Below are 19,147 nucleotides of genomic sequence, written 5' to 3'. Positions count from 1 at the left end.
CCTAAAGCAGCAGTGCATTCTCATTACCTGCACTGGCAGCATCTTCTTATCCTAGATGTTGTGGAGGTTGGTTTTGCAGTGTCCCTGGTAGGTACACTGCATGGTATCCCAACTGCTGAAGCCCTAGCAGGAATGCCACTGTCCAGCCCCCTACACAGAATTGCTTATGACATCAACAGCTTGGGCAGAAGATCATTTGTGATTATGGATGTTTATAACCATCATTACATAAGCAAGTAGCAGCAGTAGAGTGCCAAAAGGTTAGAAAGTGAATTAAAACTGCAATTAGTGCTGTAGCTTATAATACACATAACCAATATACCATTCCTATACCCTATTGCTCCTCATCCTTGCAGCTGGTGGGAAATGGCTGTTTTGTCCACAGCAACTCTATCTGACCATAGAAACCCAACCAGCCAGGACCTGGAATTATGAGAAGGCCAGCTGAGCTATCTTTTTACAGATGATTTGGTGATGCTTTGCAAACCATACAGCATTAAGGTTTGAAATTTCTTTTTGGTCTCCTGACCAGCAAGTTTAATTACTCAGTGTTTTCCATCTTTGACCTGCTGTCCAGCCACTGATATGAACAAATGCCTCGATTTTCGGGTGATCTTGAAGAGGTGTCCTTCCTCCATGTAATTTTAACACAATTGTCAGAAACTCAGTCCATACTATCAATTGAAGGAACAGCACTTTCTATCACTGAAACCCATGCCAGAAAATAAGGTGCAGACAGAATTTATACTCTGATTCAGTGAAATCAGATCACTGCATCCTTTTCAAATGCCATGAAGAGGTTACAGGCAGCTAAGTGTAAAATAACCTGGAGTGTACACCCCTTGCACAATTCCAGGTAATTGTTTGGATTAGAACAACTGTTCTGCAGAGGAATACGCTTGCCCAAGCAACAGGTACTACTGGAGGAATGCTCTTTAGAAGGCTACAGACACCCATCTCATCCATTCTGGAGTAAAAGCCAGTACTCTCTGTTTCCCTCTTAACCAGTTTCCCAGAAAAAAAAAAACATCAGCAAGACATGGGCAAGCCATAGGACATTGTTTTATGGCTACTTTAACATAACCATGTTCCACAGGCTAAGTGGATGAATGCACAGCACTGTTGTTTCAGGCTCCCTGCTTTTTAACGAACCCATGATCGCTCCATCTCCCTTTACAAATACTCATTGTAATCTCAGACTGCCTAGCTGCTGGCTTGCCACCTGATCACAAGCTAAACAAAGCACGTTCTGTACTAGGATGTGTTCAGCAGTGGTGGTCTGCAGCTTCTGTTTCAATGCTGCATGATATCTTTGCACACATATAGCTGGGATTATGTTTGAAGGATTGGAAGTGTCCAGGTTTTTTCCATATTCCACACACTGACTCAATTTTCTATGGAGATAAGCAACAACAGTGGGAACTAAACAGAAGAATTAGTACACTCAGCTAGGCCAGAGGTATCACAGAATTGTCACAAAACAAAGTGACAAATCAATGTTCAGGAAAATAAACAAGGGCTTTGATTTGCCCAAATAAACCTGAGTGTTCTTTTTGCTCAGAATTACAAAGTATCTAAAATAGTTCTCAGATACAGAAAACATCCTTACCCCAGGAGTGCTAGGTGCAGTTCCGAGCACCTCAGTACAAGAGAGGTGCAGACACTGGAGAGGGTTGAACAAAAGGCTAAAAAGATTGTAAAGCAACTAGATCATTTCTCCTGTTAGGAAACACTGCATGAACTGGGACTGTTCAGCCTGGAGACAAGAAGGCCTGGGGGGATCTTACCAAGACATATAAATACCTGAAGGGAGAGTGCAAAGAGGACAGAGCCAGGCTCATTTCAGTGATGCTCAGCAGCAGGACCAGAGGCAAAGGCACAGTTCCTCCTGAACATCAGGAAACACTTTTTTACTATAAGGGTGAGCAAGCACTGCCACAGGTTGCCCAGAGAAGTGATGGGAATTGTGCTTCCTGGAGGTCTTCAGAAGCTGTCTGGACATGGTCCTGGACAACAAGCTCTAGGTGGTTCTGCTTGAGCAGAGAGGTTGAACCAGATGATCTCCAGAGGTCCCTTCCAACCACAGCCAGTCTGTGACTTTGTGACAGCAGCAATAAAGGAAACAGTGAGCTACAACACTTGAATATAAAAACAAGGGAGAAGGGGTGACTTACAAAATCTCAACAGAGAGTTGCATTTTCAGTGTTCCAGCTAGATGAAATACATAAAAAAACCTGCAAAGACATTCTTAGCCCCTGCAAACTCAGCTTATAAAATACTGCTTTAACTTCCCTAATACTGCTTTGGCCTTGAATTTGAGTCTTAGCCCATTTTTTTAAAATTGCAGCTCAAAACCAGGCCTGTAGCCAGATAAAATATCCTATAAGACAGGACAGCGTGATCAATAAATTCCATAATTCATTGTGAAGAAACCTCTCTAATATATTGATTTTTCAAATCCTACTAAATTCATATTAACACTTTAAACACTCTGCATTCATGCAGTGGAGTTTTCTTTACTAGATTATCATTTCATTTTGAACTCTTTAATTTTTAGAGCCTTGGAGTAAGCAGAAAAGTTTCCAGTCATGGTGTCAGCACAATTAGTCAAGGCTAGCAATGGACTTGCTTTGTGTCTCAATCCTATTAGACTCACCTGTGATGCCCATGTGCAGTTCAGAAAATAACTTCCTGCTTTAATCTTCAGTGGAATCAAGCTTCCAGTCCTGTAGTCTACTACCATTCTCATCACCATTCATCAGTAGTGTGTGAATTACACTTGTAAATATGAGAGTAGATCCAGTCACTACAGACAACAGTAGGGTACAGCTTAACTTCTGGAGCCCAACTGGAAACCATTTATTCACTATCCTACCAACCAAAGGATAGGGCTGCTAGTAAGACTGTATGTTTCAGTCTGCATCTGCAACCCCTTTCAAGCTGCCTGGACTAACCCTCCAGCTTGTGCGTAAAAGGTATTACAGCAATTATGCTACACACTAGGCTAAGATACTCTGTCTTTGAAAAGAAATGGTGGAATAATATATGAGGTGATGCTGAAGGGGTTTTTGATTTTCACATTTTGTAGATTTTAGGAACACAGTACCTGTAGATTTTTAGTGGGTTAATATTTCTAGTTTATCACTACCCCTGTCCCAAAACTGGGAGCTCAAATTCCTTTAGTTATTTAATCTTGCTTAGACTCTCTTCAAGGTAAAGAGCTGAAGGATATCAGAAAGGCCTACAGAACAAGACATAAACACAGGTCAGAGTGACCCAGAAGTCAGAACTGGAAGAGCTCCAAGAGACCTTTGTGTGCCCGAGGAAGAGGAGCTGATGAAGACAGAGGGTCTTGACGACCCCAGACCCAATTCCAGGGCTTGGACCAGGGGTGGAACCAGGGCTGGACTGAGAAATGTGTAAAGCAATGATTGGAGGGATCTTACTATAAAAGCCATGGAAACAAGAATTGGACCACATGCCTGTCATCCTGTATTCCTGTGGGCTGTAGGCCTGTGATGTTAAAGGACCTTTACTTTTTATCTTACCCTACACTAACATGGCTTGGAGTCCTGCTTTGGGGGGGGGGGGCTCTCACAGCATCAGAGGCTAAACAGATTATTAATTATAGGATAGACAGTAATGTAAACCTTAACAGAGCAAGGCTGGAATACAGTCCTTGTGAATGCTGTGTGAGCTAAGGAAGCAGAAACAGTGATTTTCTGGAACAGTTTGTTTCAGATTCAACCACCTTTGCAGACAGAGCTCCAACCTGCAGATAAGCAGCAGTAAGAGCAAGTCTTTCCATCTCTTGCTCTCCAGCTCTCCAGTTCATAACCCTGGTAGGAGAAAGTGTCTGCAAAAATCAGTAAGGAGAAAGACACAGTTCAAAAACATCTGTGCAACCTCTGCACAACAAATCTTTTGCACTGAATACACAGCAGAACAGAATATACAGTAGAATATCAAAAGCTTTGAACTACTCAGTGCCTTGTACTATATGTTGAGCCAAAAATGGGAAGCCAGAGTGATGGCAGAGAACTACACAAAACTGCTTGCTTACCTGAGAAGTCAGTGTCCTTAGTTCCAGTGGAAGAGCTAAGCTCCTTAACAAGCCTGCTGCTGCAGCTTCCTAGAGCTTTTATCTAGTGTGATAAATTGGATAGGGGAGCAGTTTTTAAACTAAAGCTCTCAAGAGCTTTAAGAAAGCTTAATGAAACAAGCAGGACAGCCTCACAGAGACCAGGAGAATTGCTGTGTGGACAAGGTGAAATCACCAGCAGTTAAGAGAAATGTTTGCCCATACCCAATTCAAACACCATCTGTCAAAAGGGAGCAGGAGACCACCTTCACCCAAAGTCAACAACACATTTTGCTGTTTAAAAGATGTTTAATATCAATAATGTGGGAAGTGACACCTCAGTGCACAACGGAACAGAGACTAGAGTTTTGGAGGTTCTCCCATTTCAGACACAGAAAGGAAACATCAGGAAGAACATGCAATCAAACAATGATCAGATCTAGATACATCATGATGTTGTCCAAAAAACACACTGAAACAATTAATCAAATTACTGCAAACACAGCTTCTCTGAGTAAGGTTAAGATATTGCATTTGTAGTGTTTCCATTGAGCTCTGCTTCAGCGCACCAGCGGAGCCTGCTTCAGCGAGATGAGGACTGAGCGCATGCGGGACACATCTTTTGCCTGCTTACTAGACTTGGGATTAAAGTCACAGAGCTGAGCCACACGTTCCCACTCAGTGCCTGGAAAAACTTCTTCTGCATCATTCACAAAGGCTTCTTCAGCTGCCCTAAAAGCAATGCAATGCACCTTGTGTTAATGCCCAGCATGTAAGGCACTCCTTCCCTCTCACCGGATGCAGTTTCTTTCAGTATGTTTCATAAGAAATGTGACCTGACAGCTGCTTGTGGACATTATGGCCACTTAAGATCCCACTGTCACAGTCCTGGAGATGAAAATAGATTGCAGTAGTATGCTATGAACAAGCAGTGCTGAGGATTGCTGTGTAAAATGTTGGAATACAGGTGTTTGGTTTTAAGAATAGTTACAGAGTATTTACCTAAGGAGTCACGGCACAAACTGCCAGAAGTAAGATATTTCTATGTAGGCATTTTATTTATGGAGAAATGCCCAAGTCTTAACTCATTAAGACCCTGCCACTTGATGGCTTATATTGGACACTTGCCAACTAGAAATTTACAACTGCCTGTGAGCATATCTTAAAACAGATTCCATCTGAGGACTTAAATCAGCCCCAAGGCCTACAGGCCATCATAAAACTATCTGCTGATGATTCCCAATGCTACAGTGAAGCAGCATGAATCATAAGGAATTTGTCATGAATCCCATGCTTTTGAGTTCTATAGACTACAGCATTTTTGGCAGAGGAGATGATTTGTTTGAGGTCAGCTCACAGAATAAATACATTTCCACTGCTCGCACCCTAAAGAGATTCTAAGGAGGCTTTGTGTATTACATACAGGCAGGTTAGTGCCAGTGGCTTCCCAGCTGTATTAGTTTAGCATTTCTACACTGCCAATAGCATTGCTTCAATGCACGGGTAACACTCCAGCATCCAGTTTACATGAACTGTGGGGCCCTGGTAGCTGCCTGAGTGCAAGAGCAATAAGCATCAAGAGATCAAACCAAATCCATCTACTCCAACAAGCAGTACAGAGAAAGCAGTGAAAATGACTCTCCCATGAGGGTTCAGCACTATTCACAGGGATGATAAGGTTACAGACACCACTGAGGACAAGGATCACTACAACACTGCTACTTTATGTGACATGACACTTTTAAGGGGCAGTGAAGATTTTTTTACTTAACTGTTCTAGGCTGTAGCAAGGATGATTTATGTTTGTGCTTAAGGGTGAAGAGAAGAAAAGAAACAAGGAGAGAAAGTTTAAGTCAGATATAGAAAATGAGAATGAGTTTAATGCAGATGATTAGCTGGCTGAACATGCACTAGTAGCTTAGCCTACATTCAGAGAACAGGCAGCCAGTTATATTATGCAGCACTTAAACTGCACAATTGCATTGGACATATGAAAACAAGGGTTTTATTGAAAAAAATCTAACAAAATCAACTGCAGGAGACTTCAGAAATATTAAACACCACCTGTAAATCCATCATTTCACAAGTCTTGATTTACATCCACCTACAGTTAATTCCACATTGAATCTTCAATATTAATCCACTCAAAGCCACAACATGGCTCACTAGTACACCTTCTAAAGGTGTCACCTGAGAATCTGTGACATGTCCATCTTTCAAATCAAGTCTACAAATTAAGGGAAGAAAATCAAATACATGAACAAGCCATGAATATTGCATTCCTTCTACCCTTTGGAAACTAGCATACTCACTGGGGCCTCAAAGTCATGGCTGTGTTCTTATTGACTCATTAGGCTAGCAAAACATCTACACTGAGCTGCTTCTAAATGTTTTCCCAGCAGCTTATGCTGATTTTCCAACACACTTTCTTGTACTTTTCATCTGTTTTTTAACAGCCTGCTATTTCTCTATGCATGTGCCTCTTCTACCCCGATTCATTTCAGGTGATTTCTTTCTACCTTCCTTGCCTTACAGAGCTTTATGTGCAAGCATTGCTTTAATATTTTTCTGACTATGTAGGCAAATGAGCACAGATCAGGTGCTCAATGCCTATTACAGACTTCAACACTGCTTCTCTGTGGTAGGACTAAATGCAGCAGCCATGTGAAACTGCAGGAACTAACTCACATAACCAGCAAACCATCTTGCCAAGCAGTGCTCACTAACCTGGAACCAACTGTAAACCCCTACGTCTAATGACTACTTGAAGTCATTACCAAAATTCCAGTGCTATGTATACTACATGACCTAATCTGAAAGTGCTATTTTGTGCAGTGTATACAAGAAAACTGCACTTAATACTGCAGATAAGAATAGGTCACCAAAGTAAAGGCTATTAGTTATATTAGCTTATACTGCCCTGAAATATTCAGAAGTCAGCTTAAGACACTCAGTGCTATTTCTGATCCTCCTTATTATCTCGTTGACTAGCAAATAGAATTAGTAGTTAAGCAACATACACATAACCAATCACGTCAGCGAAGGGTTGTTTGTAGAAAGCTTCATCTGCCACCCTAGGTAGCAAGTAGTCCAACAGGCAGGCAAGCAGGCAGGAGAAAAGAGATATGGGTAAGAAGTACAGAACACAGCTGAAGGCAGTTTTAACAAGCACATTAACCTTGCATCACCTAGACTTCTGTAACAGGAAAGCAGTTACTATATGGATTGTATTCATTAAGCCATTGATCAGAGGGGCAACACAGACGTTCTGCTACATCCTAGAAGTCTGGACCAGCTAGTTAGGACTAGAACACAAATGTTACCATTAGGCTGCTTCCAGAAGACAGAAACTACCATTAGGCAAGAGATCTCAACAGGCTGATGAATGCCAAACACTCCTGTGCAACAATTGTGTAATGGGCCCTAGTCCAGAATCCATATTCCACACTCAAACACTGGCCATTAATAAAGCTATGGGGTTATCATGAGCTCTGGCCACGAGCTAGAAGAGTACCAGTCCTGTTTCCTTTTCATGCCTCAACCAAAAGATGGTGAATTTCTCAGTGAATGGAAGTGGCAAATTTGTAATTCTGTAGGCAGGTCTACTTTTTTCTTTAGTAAGAAGAGTAATCTACTAGGACTCTACTTACTAAAGACAAACCTGGTGGCCATTTTGATAAGAAAAGTGATATTTCAAAAAAAATCCCAAACAAACAAAACAGCAGTTCATCTTGAAGTCTGTGAGTTCCCAAAATACAAAGCAGTCTTGATGACTACTTGGACAGAATGAAGTAAGAAATCTAAGTTGTATTAAGTCAGTACTATCACATGTAGCTTTACACAGCTTGAAGCCAAAATTCCACAGGGAACCTCTCAGAAAGTGTAAGAGCTTCCTAGATCAGGAGCCAAGTCATTACTTTCTGCCACAGGGGCCACAATTAGACAATCAAACCACCACAGACACAGTCAGCATTTAGTTTTTTACTAGTAAAACTGAGTCATGTTATTTCTGAAACACTTCCAAAAGGAGTGGTAAAAGGTTTTAACATATCTAATGAAATAACTAACTTGTAGCAATGTCTAACTAGAATGCCACTTCCATGTGTTCTACAGATGGCAAGTAAGAATGCTGATCTCAGGGTAGGCAATTCCTGAAATCACTGAAGGCCTGTGCAGCTAGGAGCATGCCAACAAGTGGATAGAATATAACATTTTCTGGCCATGTTCAAACTTTGTGTCTTAAGGAATCTTCAGTAATTCTGGATTATTCTTAATGCTTCTTGTTATTCTTGGACATTTAATCTAGACTCTTTAAGAAAACTTAAAAAGATAATTGGTAGGAGTGTTTACTGATCTGAAGGACTAGTGCCTTAGGGCATACCAGAAGTATTCTAACCTCCCTCCCCAGTTATTTTCAAATACTCTTCCAGCGGCTGGAGAAACTTTACCTGTTACTGGCTTTTGTTTTCTCGAGCTTTTCGTCTTGCCTTGCATACCACTCTTCCAACTCCTTTATTGCTTTCTCTTTCCATTCTGCTTCCTGCTTTCGTGAGTTTGCATCTGAAGATTTAAGAATTAATTTGTCAGTCATGTTTGTTTCAGACATAACTTGTTAACATTTCACCTGATGGCTCAGGGTGCATTCTAGGGCAGACAGTGGCTCCATCTACTCAGACAAGGGTAAGGAGATTTCCTGATTTAGGCTATGTGAATTTTGAATACTACAAACATTCAAAGGATTAGATAAACAGAATTCCTGTACTGCATAACTGTGACAGCCCACTTCAGTTTAGTACAGGCATTGGCAGACCAGTTCAGATTCAGTAAGTCTGTTGGTCTGCAAGCTGCTCAAACCACAAACAGTCACCTTGCTATGCCAGTGCTAGAACAAACCTTTGTGCATAAACAAAGTGAGGGAGCCTGGCACTCAGCACACTTTTACACTCAGCCTAGAGTTCAGGACAAGCTCATCCATCTACTGTAAGTAGCCCAAAAGAGGAACAACAGAGTCAGCTCTGTCCAGAACCACATTTTATAGAAGTTTCTGTTCTAACAGTTTCAAGCAAAGGCTCCTCCACAAGTGGAAAGCATACCAGGTTACAGGCTGTTAGACGCTGTCCATGGGTAGATATCACTGCATTTGATAGCTGCATTTAGTTAAGTTAATAATCCATTACTTTCTTAATTTAGCTATTAGATTAGATCCACGTGACAACAGATGGCCCCAGCAATCACAAAATTAGTGATCTTTATCCTTTAGAAAAAAGTACTAAGGGCTGCAGTAATTATTTGTTATTATTACTATTATCTTTTTTTACTTACAAAAGCTGTTCCTTTTCTCTCAGCTTATCTGTAAGTATAAGTTCAGAAAGCCACTTGCTTGCTGACTTCCACAGCAGTATTAAGTCTGCTTACTGGCAAACTCATCCACACTTGCTGCTCAAACTCAAGAGGCGCATTAGGACTCCAAAGGGGTAGAGCCATGGCTGAGAAATCCCCTGCTTAAGAATCATAGATTGGGTTGGGTTGCAAGAGGCCTTAAAGATCATCTAGTTCTAATTCCCCTGCCACGGGCAAAGACACCTTCCACTAGACCAAACTGCTCTACACCCATTTCAGCCTGGGATGGGGCACTCACAACTTCTCTGGGCAACGTGTGCCAGTGCCTCACCACCCTCATCGTAAATACATTTTCACAAAAACCTTCCTTACCAAGTTGCTCCAGGCGCTCCTTCTGCTCCTCTCTCCACTTACGAATACTTTCTGGCTCTGACTGCAGTCGATCTGCTTGGGATATGGCAGCATAGCAGTTTGTTGGACCATTAGCCTCCTCAAAGGAAAGGAATAGTGAAGTCATTTATACATGACTACTGAGTATTTCAGATAACTGCCTATAAGCTACATAAAATTGGACCCTATTGAACTGAACACATTACATTCATCTGATGTTATAACACACTTCCATCATGAACAGGAAAAACATCGTGCGACAAATTAGAAGGATTGAAGGAAATTAATACAGACCTGCCCCTGAAAAAATCAAACAAAAATTCAAGATGGCAGGCTAGATAAGCACCACAAGTGCTTAGTGACAGAACACTAAGCTTCAAGAACACAGAAGACAATGCCTAGCACCTTACTACAAAACTGTAAGCCTAGATATTCCCTAAATTCATTTCACCTTAAATATTTGCTGTGAAAGCCATTTTTTAATACGATATTGTGCGTAGGAGTTTAAAACATTCTCTGTAACTTCAGACACATTTGAAAACCTAACTGTTATCACATTACAAAATTTGGATTGCTGTGTGCAGCTGACAACACAAGAGGCATTTCAATATTTTAGCACCAAAACTGTGCGAGTACTAGCATACTTTTACAGTACTAAGACTTGCAATGAATAGGATTATCATTAATACATCAAATTCACCATGCTAATCAATATTGTGCTATTTGCTATAGAGGACACTTAACTTCTAATTCTTCATCCTACCCTTAACAGAGCTAAGAAATACCTCTCCTGAGATTACCAGATCAATTGCAGCTGACAACAGATTTATTTGGCTATGCCTTGCCCCTTTTTGGACCTTCTGTAGCCCTCAATGATGGAATAATGCAAAGAGAAGGAGCTAGGCTGGTGCAACACCAGCAGGCTTCACATTCCATCCACAGAAACTGGCCAGCTGCAAGGCCACCTAATTACAGGTAGCTAAAAGACTAGTTATGTATAGCCTGCCCATTCAGTCTGTTCTTTCTCATTAAGAGAAAGCTGTATCAACCAAAGCAACTGGTGTCTCAGAGCTTCAAACACAAAATCAAGGTTTCATCTACCCTCTGTTGTGTAAGGAGGGCCAGTAAAATGCAGTTTTCCCATCAATCTCACAGCAACGCTGAGGATATAACAATATTAGCAGCAGAGAAAGTGGTTTGTGTCTCCACAAAGCTCAGCATTCAGTTAAAACACTAAGGAGAAGCAAGTATCTCATACATTGCTTTCTCCCCAGGCATTCATTTAATTACCCAGTGCTACTGGAGCCAGCTGTGACACCAGGCCATGACAATGCCTTGGACAAACTGGTGTGAAATTCAGTTACAACACAGTGATTGCTTTGGCATGCCTCATTCCTCCCGGACACTTATAAAGCAGGTATCTCCTCCTTGTGTCATTACCATGGCTGTGTAACATGCTTTAATATTCCAACTGAGTTCTTTAGCCACCAACTTAATTTCATGCAACTCTGTGTCACTAAGTGTCAAATGTTTTCAGTCAGCTCCTTGCCAGACCCATCTTGGTAAGACAACCAGATGCATGAATTATCTTTAAAGAGCAAGAAAATGTGAAAACTCTGCCTTAAACTAGGTAATCAAAGCATGCTTTCAGCTTATAAACAGTGGCAAGTCACTGTTAAGTCGTATCACAGAGCCTGTCAGTCTACAGTGTTGTGTAATATTAAGCCACAATTCCTAATGGACTGCTGCTTTAAGTTGCCTCTAAGTTCAGAGGAGGGGCACACTAAGAGCATTGACAACTTTGTGAGATGAGCTATCAGAACAGAAATTCCCTGTCAGAGATGAGACAAAAGTACATTAGAGGTAATAAACACAGTGTTAGTCTGTGTTATAGTTCTCAAAGTGGAACAGCACATTCTCAGTACAGACTGTTTCCATCTTACCTGAAAGACATCTCCGTTAACCACTCCATCAACAGCATCTGTAAAGAGGTGACTTGTTTAGTCATTTGAGCAAAGACAGAACAGCCAGATTTATGGATTTCAGTAATCTGTATGGGAAGCTTTACTAGACTATCTAATGTGAGAGTTCGAAAATTCCTTGATATCCTTCCTTTTCCCTAAACTTTTCTGAACAAGCATGAAAAACCAAAGGGCCATCATTCAGCACAACCATTTTCTTCATAATGAGTTCCTCCTTCAAACTACATAAACAGCAGAGCTGATACTGCTGAGAGGCTGCTACAGTGTTCCAAAGCTACTCCCACTTCCTCTTCTGTCTTAAAAGCTGACTACTATACAACTGCTCCCATGTTAAAATGGATGACTGTCTATCTGGAAGATTAACAATCCTGCAGCCAACACTTGTTAATTCTTATCCTAGTCTGGTTACCTTTTAATCAGCTCAAAATATATAGCTCCCATTCCTAGCAGTCACCTTTCTGCAACCCTCTGTGCTGACATGCTTAATACTTTCCTACTTCAGTTGCAGAATTATCATCTCTGAAGTGATACTGCCAATTGAGCCTCAGGAACAGGATAAGCTAGGAATCTTTGCCACAAAACTCTAAAATTTTGTCTTATTAAAATACTGATATATGGAGCACGTGTCAGTTCTGAGGCAAACAAATCTGTGAAACTATCTGGATTACACAAAATACACTAAGATTTTCAAGAACTGCTGAATCACAACAGGGCATCTCTCTGGAGCAGCACCATGTAAGATCTGCCTGTGATATACCAAAGTCATGTTACTGCCTTTCTCTCACCTCTAATGCCACCATGGATAAATTTATCAGACAGCATGTTAATATACCCTCTAGTGAAATAAGTGACTGTACCATACCCCCCCTACAGTAAGCACCTTCTTAAAAAGAGATAGCTGATTTTGCACCACCTTCTGTATCTGCTGTATCTTTTCTGTCTTTGTGGCTAGGTAGGCACCAGTTTCATGCTACTGGCGTTAAAAATGGCAGACAAGAAACTCTTTATACTCCTTTATCAGGGAACTAGGCAAGTATTTTAAGTCTTTAGCCCTGAATAGCAATCATTAACTGTGTTAGGCAGAGGACTATAAAGTCATCAGTTCAAGAATGGCCGTTAAGTTGGAAGATATTAGTCCTCAAGAACACAGAAGTACAGAAGCCTCAAGTTAACAAAAATTAGCTTTTCAGTTATGAGAACCAAGTATTTTATAACTAGGCTCCTATATCTAAATGATGGTCACTACTTTGTCTGATTGCTACTCCTCTGCAAGATATAGAAGCCTTTATGAAGACTAAAGTCACCAGGTGGGCTCCCAAGTACTGAAGATGCTTCCAAGAACAGTGATAATATGGAAAAGACATTCACTATGATCTTCACTACTCAGGCTGGTAGTCTGCTGAGGTAAAAGGAACAACATCCTTGCCAAGGGCTCCAGCAGGGATGAAACAGATGGGTTTGTCTTAGGGCCATTTCTCTTCTGCATAGAAAGAGCCACTAACTGGCACTGAGCTGTTCACAGGGGGCACCCAGGTCAGAGGCACTAAAAGTATTAGAACAAACTTCCCATCTGTTTTGAGCTCTCTAGAACTTGTGATTAACATGCACAGTCAGCACGCTGACTGAGCATACTGAAGGCAGAAGAGGAAATGAAACTGTACCAGCATACTGTCATGTTTCAGTTACCATACTTGTACTGGCATTAAGACCAATAGTAAAACATGCCTTCATTTCAGGTCTCCAGTCTTAGCACTTGTATAACTAAGTATAAAGCCTAAAAAAGCTACCTTCTGATCAATAATTAACACCAGTTGTGTATCAGATCTTTTTGTTCACAGAAACATGCAATTTGATAACTGACTTCCCACAGAAAAAGCCTAAATACTGGTACTGCCATCACCATGGTTTCCCTGGTCATGAACAACAGGACTCCTCCACTGGCTTGAGAGTTCATTCCATCCTATTACAGTATTGCACCTTGAAGCTTCTAAAGTTAACACTGCACATTCAGAACCATCCCAATTAGCAATACTCAATATTCCTTGTTGTTTGCTTCTGAACTTCAGACGAAGCTTTATTTCTAAGGACACTGTTCCAATGACTACATCCAAACATTTATAGTTCTGTAACACATGCTGACAATAGGGCAATAATGAACTTTCATGCAGCAACCCAGATAGTTTTGAGAGTCTGGAAGGGTTTGGAGCAGCTAAGTCATGCTGTGCATTCACAGGGGAGACACAACACCCAAGCTTGCCAGAAACAAAGCTAGCATCAGTGCCTTCCACATTTACTACAGCTTACAAAGCAAAGTGCTGAGTAGTTTGAAAATAAATACAACAACCATTTTGTTACTTCAGTTCCAGAAGTTCATTTATGGCTTCAGAGGCTTATCACAATGATGATCAACTACTCTGACGACTGCAAACTTGCATTAATACTACTCAGTACCACTAGACCTAAAAGGAAGTTTTCTTAGCCTTGTTCACCTGCCTCTCTAAAGTGTTACTATCAATGCAAAAGAAGACTGTCATCAGAAGAGTCAGAGGCAGGGCTTTGCAGAGGATTAAAACACTTTTCTTATGCTTTTTTAAAATAGAAGTATTTTTATGAGTTACCCTCAACATCTTTTTTAAACTGCTTCTTCATTGCTAATTCAAGCAACAGAAGAACATGACCATGACCAAGTATAACATACTCTGACATCAGGTTAAGTGACTTCACTCAAGGCCTGCTTTCCCATCCTGTCTTTTCCGGGCACAGTCATGCTTCCTCTTTATCTACCTCTCACCCAGGTGATTGTAAGAAATAAGATTCTCCTACATAGTTTTAGTTTAGATAGTTATGCAAGAGCCTGGGGAAGAAGCAGCTTTTCTAGACATGTCATTCTCATGCTCATGGGCAAAAAAAGGCAAGCAGCTCATGAAGACTGCTTCTTTCCCATGCTTTAGTTCTAACCTGCTGTCATATCAAAACCCTTAAGAGTTCCCTCATTTTCAATATAATCAATAAGCAAGTAATAAACTACACCTGCAATAACATTGAACCATAACAGCTTCTTCAATTTCCCAGTACATGTAGTATTGTCTTGGAAACAAAGAAAATGTTTTTTTCTGCCCTTAGCTTCATAACCATGCAGCATCACTAATACAAGTTAAACAGACACTACCCCTTTATTATACCTTTCTCAGTGCTGCCTTAAGGTGCTGTGAAGCATCACACACTTGACTGCACAGCAAAACCCAGAAAAACGGCTGTTCAAACGATTAACTAAAAATACCAATAGTCACAGAAAAGTAACTCACTCTCTGTGTGGTGCTAACTACAAAGACAGGTAGAATCACTTCTTTCCTAAAGCAAACTGATATTCAGATCCTGAAAGGCTATTCAATGCAGTTTCTGGACAAATACCAAACACAATTAGGGTTTTTAATTGCTAGAGCCTGATGAACATCTTTGGTAGATGGAGAAACATCATTCAGTCAAGTTAACATAAAACTAACAGAGCCTGAAAATTTGAAGGCAATGTTTGAGACTCCTCAGCCTACATTAAACTTGTGTGTGTTTGCATAATTGTTAACATACATAACTGCTTGCCTTTGAATGAAATTCTCTCTAAGAGGCTACTCAACTAAACTGTCACAAGATTTTTATACTGACACACAGAAGCCATAAACCTCCACTTGAACTCACTCTCTCATGCCCAGACAACATGGCAAGTGAACTGATACGACCTGAAGACCTAGTATTGTCAGGCTGGAAAGAAATGAAGAATTTCACTAAATACATGTAAACACTGATTTGTCATTGAAGAGGAAATCTCATAAGACATCAAGTTACTAATAACTACTAATAACTAGGCAAGAGTATTTTATTAGTTCATTCATACAGCCCTTCCTGCTCTCTGAAGCAGTGGTTATGCTTCATCTTTCACATGCCAAGGAGGCTTGAACAGCAATAGCTCCTTACATAACGAATGGCCTACTGGATCTGGACAGTATTCCCACCCTGATCACAGCAAAATGAAGTGATGATGTGTGAGACACATAAGCTTGGCAACATTCTTCCATTCCCCCCATACTCACCCAGTATCCACCATTACAATTAACAGAATTTCCAATATTGATATTAACAATCCATGAAGATCACTTCTGTCCATGTATTTATCTAATCATTTATTAGGAGATTGCAATTTAAAAACTGTTTGTTGATGAGTCACTATGATTCTTAAAAGTGTATTCCAGAAGTTGGCGACTGCTTGTAACCACATTTGAAGTTAAGACATTTAACTTCAGCTGAGAGCTGCTAGAGTTATTTATTACTTTGGCCCAGTATTTGGAAAGAAAACCTATCCAACAGACCTGCAAATAAGGAGATCCAAAAAGGTTATGGCTAAAAAAGGTAAATCCATAAATCCCTGATCACGATACTTAAGGATTTACATAAGAATTTGCATTGTTTCAAGCAATTTACATTTACTTATTTAATTACAAAACAATTGATAAGCTAATCTGCACTAGAGACTACAACTGTCTGATATGTATTAATGTACTGACCAGACGATAAGAAATCTCTAACACAAATGGCAACAGAAGTCCTTAGATCTTTTGTCACCATGCCTGAACCAGTACATTTTACATGGCTGCAGGAGGGAAAGTGTTCAGGCTCTGACAGTCAACAAATCAATGCTCTGTTGAAAAACAGGATGACCAAATGTCCACTAGCACCATCCCCCATCCCCAGTTAACTGGTCAGAGCCTAAATGCAATCCCAGTGCACACAAGAAAGCAAGGTGACAGAGCTCACACTTAGACTTCCCAGATCCTGAGATCATTATCATAATTATTATTTTATGAACTTCTTTATAGAGAAAGTTCTCCGGTAACACTTTTGCATTTCATGACAAGTCAATGTATGTGACTTGAGAAAAAACCACTCTTGAAAAGCAGTTTAAGAACCACTTTTAGATATCAAACCAATCTAGAAGCATTTAACAAACTGACTTTTTGACAAGGAAATACTCTGCAACAGTCACACTGCATGCATGTGGAGATGGAATGATTCTTGCTGATTCTAGCATCTTGTGATAAAGACCAATGACAGAACTTTCTGCAAAGAAAATAGTTCTCAGCTACTTTAATGTTCCAGAGACTGTTTGAAACATAAAGACAATGTAAGCCATAGTGTTTGTCTCTGAAAGTAAGAAGCAAAGTGTCCCCTGTGTCTGTTTCTATACATAGAAACTATACATAGAATACGGAAGTCAAATAATGTTTGATATCAAAACAGGATGGTGCTGTGATAATTATCCTCATGCTCTAGTGCTGAAGCAAGTTACTCCTCAGTAAACAACCCTTTTTACAGGAAGTATGTAATCCATATGTTTTGGACTTCTTGAATGAACTGATGCTAAGGCCAGTGCTACCACTAAATAAGCACTGGAAGTAGCAGGTCACCATCATTCAATATGTCTAGTAGAGCTTTATTCCAAGAGATATTATGAACCTGCATCCTCTTATGTAAGATTCACCCGTCATTTCAGAAATCAGGCTGCAAAAAGAAGACTTAATTCTAAAGATGTTCTGACAGTGAACTGGGGAGTGAAGTTATTCAACTCAGTTTGAAGAACCAGAGCACCATCCTCCCAGTGACAAACGAATGTCACATGAGAACAAACAGTTCCTGTGGACCTAGGGAGAAGCAGAAGCAAGGTCTTCCAAGAGTGTTGCAGCATCAACTCCCTTCCATTCAGACCTCAGCTGAAACCTTTTCTAATCCGAAGGGTTTATTCAGGGCTGCTTTGGCGACCATTAGACTAACTGGAAGCACACTAACCTGTAGTGCGAAGACACACAGCCACCCTTCTCTGGACGAGGGTTCTGCAGCGTCAGTTTTGTCACATTCAGTACAAAGGTTACCAAGGAACAAAGGCTAATGGTTTAGTAAAATTAAACATTAGCTTAACTGCTCTTATACTTTAAGATAAAGCCCGCTGAAGACAAGAAACCCAAGTGTCAGATTTACTCTGCTTTCAGGGGCCCTTCCTTACAGGCAGGCTCCTGGATTAGAGGGGATCAGCACCGTTCTCATCAGTACACACCGTGGGCACCTCCAGGAGATACAAAATGCACCGGAGGGAGCAGTGCGGCCGCTCCCCCTGTGGCACAGCACACCCAGAGCGGCTCCAACCCTGCCCCGGGGCCCCCTCTGGGGCAGCCAAGCCCTGCTCGGGGCAGCACCCGGGCCGAGGGTCCTGCCGGTGCTGCCCCCGCCCACACACAGCGCCTGCGAGGGAGAAGGGGCGCCGCGACCCTTCGGCCCCGTCCGCCCCGCCACTCCCGCAGGGCGTACCCTCGCTGAGGCCGCCGGGACCCTGCAGCGCCTCGGGCACCTCGCCGTTCTCCAGGATGCCATAGCCCTCGTCGTTCTCGATGCCTGCCATCTCGTTCTCCTGCTGCGCCAGGAAGGCGGCGGCGGGGTCCTCCTCCCCGCCGTCGGGCTCCCCGTTGCCGGCGGGCGGCTGGGGCGGCAGCGCGGCTCCGGCTCCGGCTCCCGAGAGCTCCATGTCGGCCATTGGGGCGGGCTCGGCCGGTGCGGCGCCGCACCGCGCCTATGCCGGGCAGCCGCGCCAATCAGGGGCCGGCACGGCCAGCTGCGGCCAATCACCGAGCCCGGCGGCGGGGCTGCGGGGCGAGAGCCAATCAGCGTGCACAGCGGCTCTGGCGGCGGGCGGGGCCGGGCCGGGCGGGGGCGGTGCTCGGGCCCCACTCGGCCCCACTCGGGCCCCGGCAGGGTCCTGTGGGGGGTCTGTGTCCTGTGGGGGGGGGGGTCTGTGTCCCGTGGGGGGGGGGGGGGGTCTGTGTCCCGTGGGGGGGGGGGGGGGTCTGTGTCCTGGGGGGGGGGGGGTGTCTGTGTACTGGGGGGGGGGGGGGGGGGGGGTCTGTGTCCTGTGGGGGGGGGGGGGTCTGTGTCCGTGTGTTGGCGTCTCTGAGGCGTATCCGTGACCCGCAGAGTACATAAAAAAAACATGGGTTCGTCTTTCTGCCGTGACTTTGCGTGCTGTCTCTGGCATTGGGAAGCTTCAAAAAAGACACTCACAGAACAGGTCGGGCAGAAAAGGACCAGAGTGGGTCGTGGCCCAAACACCCTGCGCAGGCAGGGTCGTCCTACAGCACATGGCACAGGAGTATGTACGGACGGCTCTTGAATGTCTCCAGTGAGGAAAACTCCACAGCCTCTCTGGGCAACCGGTTCCCATGTCTCTCTACCCTCGCAGTAAAGAAAATATTTCGCCTAAATTTCCCCTCTTTCAGTTTGTACCCATGACTCTCTGTCCTACCGCTACAGTTCCTGA

General features: G+C 42.5%; 1 protein-coding gene across 4 annotated transcripts; it reads right to left on the bottom strand.

Moving 5' to 3' along the window:
- Positions 1-4,370: 4,370 nt before the first annotated feature.
- Positions 4,371-18,406, bottom strand: CLTA (clathrin light chain A). Of its 4 annotated transcripts, none has more exons than XM_071580990.1 (7): positions 18,145-18,406; positions 11,755-11,792; positions 9,794-9,911; positions 8,530-8,641; positions 7,102-7,155; positions 5,854-5,889; positions 4,371-4,813 (listed from the first exon to the last, which is right to left on the bottom strand). In XM_071580990.1, the coding sequence occupies exons 1-7, from the start codon at positions 18,365-18,367 to the stop codon at positions 4,642-4,644; spliced, it is 753 nt and encodes a 250-aa protein (XP_071437091.1). In that variant the 5' UTR covers positions 18,368-18,406; the 3' UTR covers positions 4,371-4,641. The 4 variants fall into 4 exon arrangements, with proteins under 4 accessions (XP_071437091.1, XP_071437092.1, XP_071437093.1 ...); XM_071580991.1 differs by having other exon boundaries at positions 9,794-9,908; XM_071580992.1 differs by lacking the exon at positions 5,854-5,889.
- Between the last annotated feature and the right edge of the window lie 741 nt (positions 18,407-19,147).

Source organism: Pithys albifrons, chromosome Z, assembly GCF_047495875.1.
Source record: "Pithys albifrons albifrons isolate INPA30051 chromosome Z, PitAlb_v1, whole genome shotgun sequence".
In the NCBI taxonomy this organism is placed as follows: Eukaryota; Metazoa; Chordata; class Aves; order Passeriformes; family Thamnophilidae; genus Pithys; species Pithys albifrons.
Note: the sequence above shows the minus strand (reverse complement) of the source record. Positions and strands in the feature narration are given on the sequence as shown.